This window comes from Hippopotamus amphibius, chromosome X, assembly GCF_030028045.1.
Source record: "Hippopotamus amphibius kiboko isolate mHipAmp2 chromosome X, mHipAmp2.hap2, whole genome shotgun sequence".
Classification (NCBI taxonomy): Eukaryota; Metazoa; Chordata; class Mammalia; order Artiodactyla; family Hippopotamidae; genus Hippopotamus; species Hippopotamus amphibius.
In genome coordinates, this window is record NC_080203.1 from 72,522,415 (window position 1) to 72,533,933 (window position 11,519).

Consider the following 11,519-nt stretch of genomic DNA (forward strand, 5'->3'; position numbering starts at 1 on the left):
TGATTTCCAAAAATAAGTAGTTATTTCAAGGGGAATAACAGTGCAGATGATGAAAGGCAAGATGGGGGGCTTCCTAGATGGCACAGTGGTTAAGAATCCGCCTGCCAATGCAGGGGACCCAGGTTCGATCCCTGTTCCAGGAAGATCCCACATGCTGCGGAGCAACTAAGCCAGTGCGCTACAATCATTGAACCTGTGCTTTACAGCCCATGAGCCACAACTACTGAGCCCATGTGCTGCAACTACTGAAGCCCACGGGACTAGAGCCCATGCTCCACAACAAGAGAAGCCACAGCAATGAGGAGCCTGCGCACCACAACGAAGAGTAGCCCCCACTCACCACAACTAAAGAAACTCCATGCACAGCAACAAATTAAATAAATTAATTAATTAATTTTAAAAAAAAAGAAAGGCAAGAAGGGATACTCCTGCTAATAAAGTCTGTTGAACTTTGAAAAGTCACAAACAGAAACATGGTGATATCATGCTCTTTTGCCCCTTTTGCCAAATGCTAATAACATTTCTTGGCAATTCAGGGAAACTAGAGATCTTTGAGGTCCCAGCAGGGAGAGAATAATGATTTTAGATATTCTTTAGATTGGATATCAACAACAATTTCTGGAATGCTTAAGGAAGCATTTTAAAATCTAGTTTCTCTACTGGATAGTACTCATGATTAATGGGTCCAAGAGAGGATGCAATTGGAAGCTATCATTCACAGAGTAGGTTCTGGTATGCCAACAAAAACTGAAAGCAAGAGACAAACATTTTTCATCACGTGGCAAGCAACTGGGTAAATTTAGAAGATTTATTGGAAAAGTTGGTTTTGTCACTTCTTAAGAGGCCAAGCCATGTTTTTAATCATACCTAGCTGGGTAAATGATCTTTAGCACCAACAGCTTATGCTGTGTTTGGCACCAGTGATCTGGTCCTACTAGATGTTAAACTCATTGAGGGTAATATCTGTATCTAACTCCCTTCTCTAGCCCCATTCTACCACCTTCTCCTCTCCCTGCCTAGCCACAGCAGAGCCCTGTATATAGTGAGTGCAATAAGTATTGTTAAAGCATAATGAATGCTTGTAAATATGTTATTTACCTAGTAACATATAAGCAGAATGTTATTAAAGTACAAAGTAGGGGGTGGAGAGGTACCAAGAACAAACTATTGCAAGCTCAAAATAGTAGCCTTGTCTTTGGAAAATTAGTACATGGTCATAGACTACCTAAACTCCTCTGCCCGTAGGTTCTGAATCTAGGTATCTTAGGAAGTAGTTGGAATTCTATCCTTGGGGAATTTTAGGCAGATACTGGGCTAGATAATACCTGTCAGGGATATTATGGAGGGGGTCCCTGTATTAGGCTGGAATAGGGACTAGTTAAATAAAATAAGCTTTAAGGTATAATTTTTGATAAATGTAACAACAGGTAATATGGTCTAAGATATAAAAGCTCTAATCAAGAAGCACAAAAAACTCCAGGCAAGGCCTTGTAAGCCTAGTCCTGCCTCATTAGTAGAGACTGCCAAATAATCTTTATCAAAAAAATAAGAGATTCCTTATAGACCGGAAGCCAGGGCCTTAGTTCTTTTTCCTAACTTGCAAGATGGCGGGTGAAAAGGCTGAGAAGCCAGATACTAAGGAGAAAAAACCTGAAGCCAAGAAGGCTGATGCTGGTGGCAAGGTTAAAAAGGGGAAGCAGATTAAGAGGGGGAAGCCCCACTGCAGCCGAAACCCTGTCCTGGTCAGAGGAACTGGTAGATATTCCCGATCAGCTATGTATTCCAGGAAGGCCTTGTACAAGAGGAAATACTCAGCAGCTAAATCCAAGGTTGAAAAGAAAAAGAAGGTGAAGGTTCTTGCTACTGTCACAAAACCAGTTGGTGGTGACAAGAATGGTGGTACCTGGGTGGTTAAACTTCGCAAAATGCCTAGGTATTATCCTACTGAAGATGTGCCTCGAAAGCTGTTGAGTCAAGGCAAAAAGCCCTTCAGTAAGCATGTGAGAAAACTGCGCACCAGCATCACTCCTGGGACCATTCTCATCATCCTCACTGGGCGCCACAGAGGCAAGAGGGTCATTTTCCTGAAGCAGCTGGGCAGTGGCTTGCTACTTGTGACTGGGCCTCTGTCCCTCAATCGAGTTCCTCTGCATAGAACACACCAGAAATTTGTCATTGCCACCTCCACCAAAATTGATATCAATGGTGTGAAAATCCCAGAACATCTCACTGATGCTTACTTCAAGAAGAAGAAGCTGCGTAAGCCCAGGCACCAGGAAGATGAGATCTTCGACACAGAAAGAGAGAAATACGAAATTACAGAGCAGCGCAAGGTTGATCAGAAAGCTGTGGACTCACTAATTCTGCGAAGAATCAAAGCTGTTCCTCAGTTCCAGGGCTACCTCTGCTCTGTGTTTGCTCTTACCAATGGAATTTATCCTCACAAAGTAGTGTTCTAAACTTCTTACAAAGAACCTAATTAAATAACTCTGGTCCATTAAAAAAAAAAATAAGAGCTTAAAGCTATCCAAACCAGAGTTATTGACTCACTTGGAAGGTCTCTGTGTGGACTCCTCCATGCTCAATTCTGTGTTAATTCAAGTGAAAACTAGCTTAGATGTCTTAGTAGAGCCAAAAATTCCTGAGTCTTCAACTTCTGGAGATTAGTGTAACCTATGTCTGTTGTGAACCCAGCAGAAAACTGGGCACTGTGGGGGACAGAAAGAAGTGTAAAGATTTGTTCACGATCTGGGAGAGCCACATGATTACATTGATATTATTTTCCCATGAGAGTACTACCCACCTTTCTCTGCCCTGTTACCTTCCTCATTCTCACCTAGAAAGCAAGATTCAGGCTCTCAACACCTTCTGTTTAGATTTCCACAAAAACAAGCTTCTTTACCTCCAGGCTGCTCCTCTCAAATCTAAACTTTGCACTGTAGGCAAAAATTTCATTCTAAAACACAGATGTGATACTGTCACTCCCTAGTTTACAAATCCTCAGTGGCTACCCATTGGGGTTGACCCTATGGGATTAATTCCTAACATTGAGAATTGCATTCAAGGACCTTCACAGTCTGAACCTAATCTACCTTAAGTTCAACTTTTACCATTACTCTCATATACCCTATTCTCCAGGTTTACCCAATTACTCCCTATTTCTTGAATACAGCTCATTCTAACATACTAGGATATTATCTGATATACTTTACTCTCTCCTTGGAATGTCCTTCTCTATCATTTGCCGGCTGAGAAAATTCTACTTGTCCTTCATACAATAATTCCCTGTGAAGTTTATTCCAAAACTCTCAGGCAGAATTAATTGCTCACTCTGCACTTTCATAGCTGGGGAAGATAAGAAGTTATATTTATGGCCAGCTTTGTTGGTAAGGAATTGAAATAAACTTTGTGCTGTAATTTGAAGCCTGTTGGGAAGGTCTTATGAAATTTAAGTACTGGAAGAAATCTTAATATCATTCGGTCCAAATCCTTTTATACCAACGAGTGTCCTCCAAGGTCCATAAAGGTGAAATAATTTGTTCAAGTTCACACCGTCAGTACTAAGTCCTTAAGGGTAAATTAGCAACAGATGCTCATTCTAGCCCTTTACCACTTACATCACATTGCTTCTTATGATAGACCAAAGTTCTTTTTTAGAATTGCCAATTTAGTCATGTATTCTACTTTTGGGGTTTGTCATTGCCTTCTTCCAGCTTCTTTCAAAATGTAGTATCCCATGAAGGGATACCACCTTAAGTCTCCAGCACTTCAATATAAATACATTTCTTCTGCAACAGAAGGCACTAGCAACAGCATGAGAGAATATAGGATGAAATGGGAATGAAAGGCAAGTTGCACCAACTTTCTAATTTTGATCCTGAATCACTTTTTTCCTGAGAAACCAAGGAATGAATAGAAGCACAGGAAGATTAGAGGACCTTAAGAGATCAAATGTAGTGTTTTTCAGCAGTTCCTTAATTCTGCTGTCATGGAAATATTCTATCTACTCTAGTATTATGCCAGCACTGGGAAGCCCAGGGAAGGCCAAGGTGTGTCCTGATTTTAAACAAATATCAGCAAATTGGAGAAATTTCCAGGGAGTTATTGAAAGATAACTGGAATCATTCAAATAGAAGACTTCTTAATGGACGAGGGCAGCTTGAAATCTCTAGGGATAGGGAGACTGACTAAGGTCTGAGAGAGAGGAGGGGACTATGATAATAGCCCACAAATATGAGAAATTGAGAACAATTATTTGGAGTGGTACCAGGAGAGAAAAGTAAGATTAATGAATTAAATTGACAAGGGGTAGTAGAATATATGTTGACAAGGTAGAAAACATCTTAGCAGACAACACTTTTGAATGATGATACCATATCTTCTCAGGGGAGGAGGTAGAAGCTCTGTAACTTGAAAAATGCCCAATGACATAAAATATAGGATAGGATACTATTGGTTACAAACATGAAGAGTTCTAGCTTGAGTGACAAGATGGATGTTTTCTAGGGTAGACCTTCAGTTCTCAGGAAGTCTGAGAACATTACAATCTTTTGAATATTATGGAAATAGTCACTGAAGTGGGAGGCCAAAGATGAATATGAGATGAGGGATATTGATAGACATTGTTTTGGGGCCAAAATATTTCCACATCTTGAGGTATTACTATACCAGCAATGGTGACTGTAAGTAAAGGATTGCCCAGATCTTAATGTATTCTTTCTTTACTTTTTAAATGTCAAGGTTTTTCCCTTTGCTTCTAGTTTTCAGAAGTTTACTTATAATGTTTCTTTGCATGGATTTCTTTGGGTTTATCCTATTTGGGATTTACTTCACTTCTTGAATCTGGGGTTTTGTATATCTTAACAAATTTGAGAAATTTTCAGCTCTACTCTTTCTCCTTTTCTGGGACTCAATGTTGCAAATGTCACATATTTTGCTATTATCCTACAAGTTCCTGAAACTCCATTCATTTTTTTTCCCCAGACAATTTCTTCCGTTGTTCAGGTTGGGTAAATCCTATTGATATATTCTCAAATTGATATGATTTTATCTTCTGCCATCTACACTTGACTATTGAGCCCATTCATAAGTTAAAAAATTCTATTATTGTATTTTTAGTTCTATGATTTCCATTTGGTTTTTATTATAACTTCTTTCTTTGACGAGATTTTCTTTGTCTTCATGTATTTCAAAAGAATTTCTAACTCTTATTGAATCCTTTTTTGATTTAAAATCCTCATTGGATAATTCCACTAATGAATAATCTGATTCATTTTCATGATGTCATCAATTGATTGTCTTTTTTCATCCAGGTTGTGACTTTCATTGTTCTTGTTAAGATCGGTGATTTTTGATTGTTTCCTTGATATATTTTTCTGTTACATTAGCAGATTCTGAGTCCTATTTAAATTTTTTATTTTAGCAGGTATTCATGCTGTTTAGGTTTAACATGCAGATCTTATACTACTTTTGTGAGCTATACTTTCAATGAAAATGTAATTTTTCAGAACCTTTCTAGTGCTATTCTCATCTGCTTGGTTTATCTTGTGCTATTGGGGCTCCCACTGGTCTCAGTTGATGCTAATTGGGGAGGCAGAAGGGGCTTCCCCAAAAGAGGTCATCTGGTGCTTCTAAGTGGAGGAATGGAGTCTCTAGTCTGTGAGAATAAAGAGTGCTTCATACCCAGGTGGTGATGGTTATTGTGGTGAGATCTCTTTGTCAGCGCTACACAGCCACCAAGTATCTTTTGGTGGGGGAGGGGAGTTTTATGCCTACAGGGAGGGAGAGCACTTCTCTGATTACTTATTGTCAGTGGGGAGATCAGCCTTCCCCTTTCCTGTGATGCTAGGCTGGCCTGGTGTTGTAGGCAGGACTTCAGGTGAGCTGGGGGAGAAATAAACCTACTTGCACCACCTTCTGTTGTTAAATTGGGGGTCAGGAACTGCCAGGAATGGTTTACTTTATTCTGTTGAATGGCATTATGTAATGTACCCTGCTGCTGTGGTTTTCCTACAATCCTGGCGGTGGGGGGTGGGGGGGGTGGTCCCTAACCAGTTCTACCTTTCAGAGTTCTTCTTTGTTTGTTGCTTGTAATTGTACTTAGTGGGAGAAAGGGAGGGAGGTAGGAATTTACACTATTTTGTCCATACAGGAGGTCCTGTGTGGATATCCCCTTTTTATTTTCACTTGTATAAAAAAGGGCACTTTTGATAGAGGATAGGATATAGGGCTAACTTTGAGGAAGAAGAGCTAGATCTTGATAGCTGTAACTAAAAGGCTATGAAATTTACAACATGATAAACAGGAACTGGCTGAGCAGCTGCATGTTATTTCTAGAGTAGTAGGATTCCTTGAGGAATCCATTTGGTCATTTATATAAGTCCTTGGGCTGTTGAAGGAATAATTGGAGGTCGGCCTACACTGCTCTGAGTACCTAAGGTAATTGTATACAGTGGAGAAAGTTGTGGAAAGAGACAGAATGAGGGAAGTCCTTGAGGTTTGACCTGTAGTTGGTATGAAAATAGTGTTCAGATGAAGTACATTGCAATATTGTAAAAAACAGCTGCCCTAGTGAGAAAGGGTACCTAGTTGTCCTGTTGGTAAATGGTGTTCCTCAAGTGTGAAGTTTGTGTGCTTTGCCTGGTTGTCAGTTTGAAACTAGCATGTTATGGAATAGTGCACTCAACACTGCAGAAAATAAGAGTTTCAAAGGTAGAACTGAAACAGAGGATGGAGTATGTGCTCTCTAAGGTGTCTTCTAGCTTTAAGATTCCTCAGTCACTTGGGGGCAGTGACCTTTATACTCAGTTGTCCTTTTGAGTCACACTCTCAAAAATTTTCTATTTCTGAAGGAGCTATGGCATAACTTGCTAGATAAAATTCAACTGTCATTGATGTTTCTGGCTATGGCTACTGTTTCTGTCTTTGTTCTCCTAACTGGACTTTATCTGAACTACTATGCACAGTTCTTGTGGTTGTCTGAGACTCCACCTTGCTTTGCTCATTTTTTTTGGTTTTGTTTTCCCACTCTGACATTTTGGGTTCTTTTTGAGTTTGCTTTTATCCTCACCTCAACAAAATTCACAGATTTTCCCATCAGCATTCTGGATCCTCTGACGATCCCTCTTTCTGCCAGCTCACTGTTGCTTCTACTTGCCATTGGTAAACAATCACTCCAGTCAATGTAAAACTGTGACCTGATCCCAGATAGTCAGTTTAGGAACTATCTTTTTGAGTTCTGACATATTCCCAGATTCGTTACAAAAGCTGCACTTGTCAGCAATTTCCATCCAGTAGTCCTACTTTTATTTGTATTATATAGGAAAGTCTAATTTCAGTTTCCTATTATAGACCTTAAAATAGCTAAATCTATTCTTCATGATAAACATCTCTAGTTCATTTTCCTGTTCCTCATATTCAATAGTTTTCAGATTCCTCTTCATTCACCATCCTGACTACTGTTTTACGACCTGATCCATTTACCAATATCAGTTATAAATTGTGGTAGCCAGCAGGAAAAATAATATCTCAACTGGTCTTACCAACCCAGGATAAAGTGGAACTATCACTTCTCTAATTCTGAGCATTATGGTCCTATTGATACAACCTAACTTTACATTAGAATTTTTGACAGATTACTAACTTATCCTGAACTCAGAATCAACTAACTGGGCCTGAGTCTGCAAAATCTGTGCTATTGCAAAATCATATCTTCCCAATCCTATCTTTGTACTGTCTTTTTTGGGAGCCACATGCAGGGTTAGATATATCTACCTCTAGGACAAAAATTTATCTCTAAAATATAAAGCAGTTTTTTGGGGACTATCTCTCTGACATGGAAACATGTAAGAGTGAAAAGGTTTTAGTTTATTTTTATTGAGGTAACATTGGTTTATAACATTACATAAGTTTCATGTATACAACATTATATTGAGATGGCCAAAAAGTTTGTTTGGGTTTTTCTGTAGGATGTTACAAAAAAGCCAAACGAACTTTTTGGCCAGCCCAATATTTCTAGTTCTGTGTACTCTACAGTGTATTCACCACCAAAAATTTAGCTTCCTTTCATCACCATACAGTTGGTCCCCTTTACTCATTTCATCCTTCCCACTGCCCCTTGCCCTCTGGTAACTACTACTCTGTTCTCTGTATTTCTGTTGGTTTTTGTTTAGTGAAAAAGATTTTTTAGAAGCTAATCTTTGATCTTTTTTCCTAGCTGCCATAACCCCTTCCTCACTTCTACCCCCCAAATTGACTGTGTTTGTGCCATGAAGGCAGTGAATGGAATTCTCTACCTTCAGTTTCTCTGCACCTGTCTGCCATGAGATGAGGCTTCAGCTTTCCTCACTGCTGAGCCTGCTGAAAACCGTGAAACAGTTTGCTGTAATTTGCATCTTGGCCAAGAATAACAGGGGTAGCTATGCCATATAAGGCCAGACTAATGGGAGATTTAGCTCCAGGGTGTGGGTGGATTACCTAAGGGGTGAGTAGGGATAAGCATCTTGGAGCCACCCCCTTCCAAGTTCTTACTGGAGGCCCACCCCATCTCAGGGGTCATCAGAAGGATGAGTCAAGGGGATCTACTGTGACATGATTGAATACTCCTGAACTCTAAACCTAAGCCCAGGCAGACAGACCATGTCTTCTAATACTCTCTGACTGGAAGGCAGTGGAAGGGAAGATGTAAACCCTAGCCTGAGGATTCTGTGATGGATGGATCAGATCTGTTGTGACTCCTCTGATGGAATATGTCTAATACATCAATTTTTCTCTGCAAAACTGCCATCACATTCTTTGGGAGTAGGACAGAGAATTACAGAGTCTGTTTGCCTCCATTTTTCTCTCCATTCTTGAAACAGCTGAATACCCTTTGTTCATATGCTGTTTGTCCTCTTCCATCTTCTCCCCAACACTCATACTTTCCTTTCATTTATTCCCTGTGGAACAGACAGGTCTGGTGGGTGTGTTCTTGCAGGGTAACCTCTGTCACAGAAACCTTATTGCAGCAGAAATCACTGGACAGGTAGCTTGCCTCTCTATCACCCTTGCTGGCAGAGTTGTTGGAATTTCCAGCATTACTATCTGCTTGAGAATGCAGCAGGACTGGCAAGCAGCTTTTCTTGTTGGAAAAACTGCCAACAGTCTAGGCATTAGGAAACACTCTTTGCTGGGAAATGGAAGTGGGAAATCATCAGGGGAGAAAAGGGTATATTCTTATGATCCAAAACTATTGTAAAGAGTCATTTTTTCCCAAAAGGTACATTGTACTACTTCTTGGATTGTAACATTGTGGGGGTGGCAGTGGGAATGGGGGGTGGAAGTAGGATGAGTAACACTTTTGGAGCGTATGTCAAAGGACTCAAAAGCTCAGTGGAAATGCTACATTTTTTTCCATTTTATGTCAAGCTGAGACTATATTAAAGAGACCCAAATAATAATAAAAGTAACTGTCCCCCAAAACTCCCCCCAGAACATTTTCAATTGTACAACCTTGTAAGAGAATCTAATAAAAATCCAAGTTTAATATCTCCATCTCTCCCTTATGAAAACTCTATGACTTTTGTTTTTGCTTGGTATGGTGGGATAAGTTTCTTTGAGCTTAAAGGTAAATATAGAGTACTTAATTAGACTTCTATTTTGTTTCCTTCCTTTTTGCTTTCTGTCTTTCACTTAAGGCTAGTGGAGATATTTGGGGAATACTGTTTAATAGCCAAAAAATAATGTAGATGCTGAAGAGTGGAGTGATTAAGAGTGTAGATTCCCACAACAGACTGAGTTCAAATCTTGGCTCAGCTACTTACTAGCTATATTGTTATGGACAAGTCACTTAATCTTCCTAACCTTAATTCCCTAATCTCTAAAGTGGAGATAATAGCACCTATCTCTTAGAATTATGGAGTGGATTAAATTACTCTGTATGTGTGCACGTGTGTGTATAGCACTTAGATCATTGCTTAGCATTAATTATGATTAAGTTGGGTGTGCCTCTACTTAGAAGTTTGATCTCTGGCAAACCTTTTTAAATGTGGGATTCTAAATAGATCTCTTAGAAAAATTCAGACTGTTATATACAATAGTGTTCCTAGAGACTTATTTAATGAGAATTATTCAGTAGTGATTCCAATTTGCATACCTCAAATATTTCTACACTACTTAGCCCAAGGCCTAAAACATAGTAAGATCTCAGTATGTGTTTGTTGAAATAATGAATAAGTATATTGCTAAATTTTATACACTACAAATTTCAACAACTTGAAGAGTTAAAAAAATCTCTTTCAGGTATCATTACATTCTGATATTAATGAGGGAGCTTGGTATGAGAAATGCTATGAGGAGGAGAGAAAGCATCCAACTAGGAAGCAAAATGTCTGGATTCTAGTCTCAGCTCTGCTATTACTTAGGTATATAATCTTGGACAAGTCACTGTATCTCTTAGGTTCTCACCAGTTCAGTCTGGAAAATGAAAGTAATAATACTTTTTTCAAACTTCTTGCAACAACAATGTTGCCTTACTGGTAGGCCAGATACTAGCAATCCCTTTTTACAGCTAGAGGAATTCTCAGGTTTGTGGGCAGCAAAGCATCTGTAAATTAATGGTAGATTGCTTAGATCTCCCGTATCAAGGTATGGAAGTTCAGTAAGTTATTATTAGGCATCAAAATCAGCCTAAGGGTCTGAATTATAGGGATGTCTTACAGACATATGAACAAAGGCTAGATTGCTCAAATTTGACAAATTCTGGGAAACAGGTGTGTTCTTTATATGTTCTAGATATAAGTCCTTTGACAGATATATGGTTTCTAAATATTTTCTTCCAGCATGTAGCTGGTCTTTTCATTATTTTAACAGGGTCTTTTACAGAGCAAAAGTTTTTAATGTTGATAAGTACAGGTGCAATTCATCAACTTTCCCTTTAATGGATTGTACTTTTGGTGTCAAATGCCAGAACTCATCACCAAGCCCTAGGTCCCAAGGATTTTCTTTTATGTTTTGTTCTAAAAGTTTTATAGTTTTATATTTTGTACTTAGAACTATGATACACTTTGAGTTAATTTTTGTATAAGGTCTATTTAGGTCTTCTGCCCATTTGTGGATTGGGTTATTTGCTTTTTTGGTATTAAGCTGTATGAGCTGCTTGTATATTTTGGAGATTAATCCTTTGTCCGTTGCTTCGTTGGCAACTATTTTCTCCCATTCTAAGGGTTGTCTTCTTGTCTTGTTTAGGGATTATTTCACTGTGCAAAAGCTTTTAAGTTTCATGAGGTCCCATTTGTTTATTCTTGATTTTATTTCCATTATTCTAGGTGGGTCAAAAAGGATCTTGCTTTGATGGATATCATAGAGTGTTCTGCCTATGTTTTCTTCTAGGAGTTTTATAGTGTCTGGCCTTACATGTAGGTCTTTAATCCATTTGGAGTTTATTTTTGCGTATGGTGTTAGGAATTGTTCTAATTTCATTCTTTTACATGTAGCTGTCCAATTTTCCCAACACCACTTATTGAAGAGGCTGTCTTTTGCAG

General features: G+C 38.9%; 1 protein-coding gene across 1 annotated transcript; it reads left to right on the plus strand.

The window, feature by feature from the left end:
- The first annotated feature begins 1,570 nt into the window (after nt 1–1,570).
- LOC130841853 (60S ribosomal protein L6-like) lies at nt 1,571–2,492 on the plus strand. The gene has a single exon (XM_057718433.1). It carries the CDS (start codon nt 1,605–1,607, stop codon nt 2,457–2,459), a length of 855 nt encoding a protein of 284 aa, XP_057574416.1. The 5' UTR covers nt 1,571–1,604; the 3' UTR covers nt 2,460–2,492.
- Nucleotides 2,493–11,519: the final 9,027 nt, after the last annotated feature.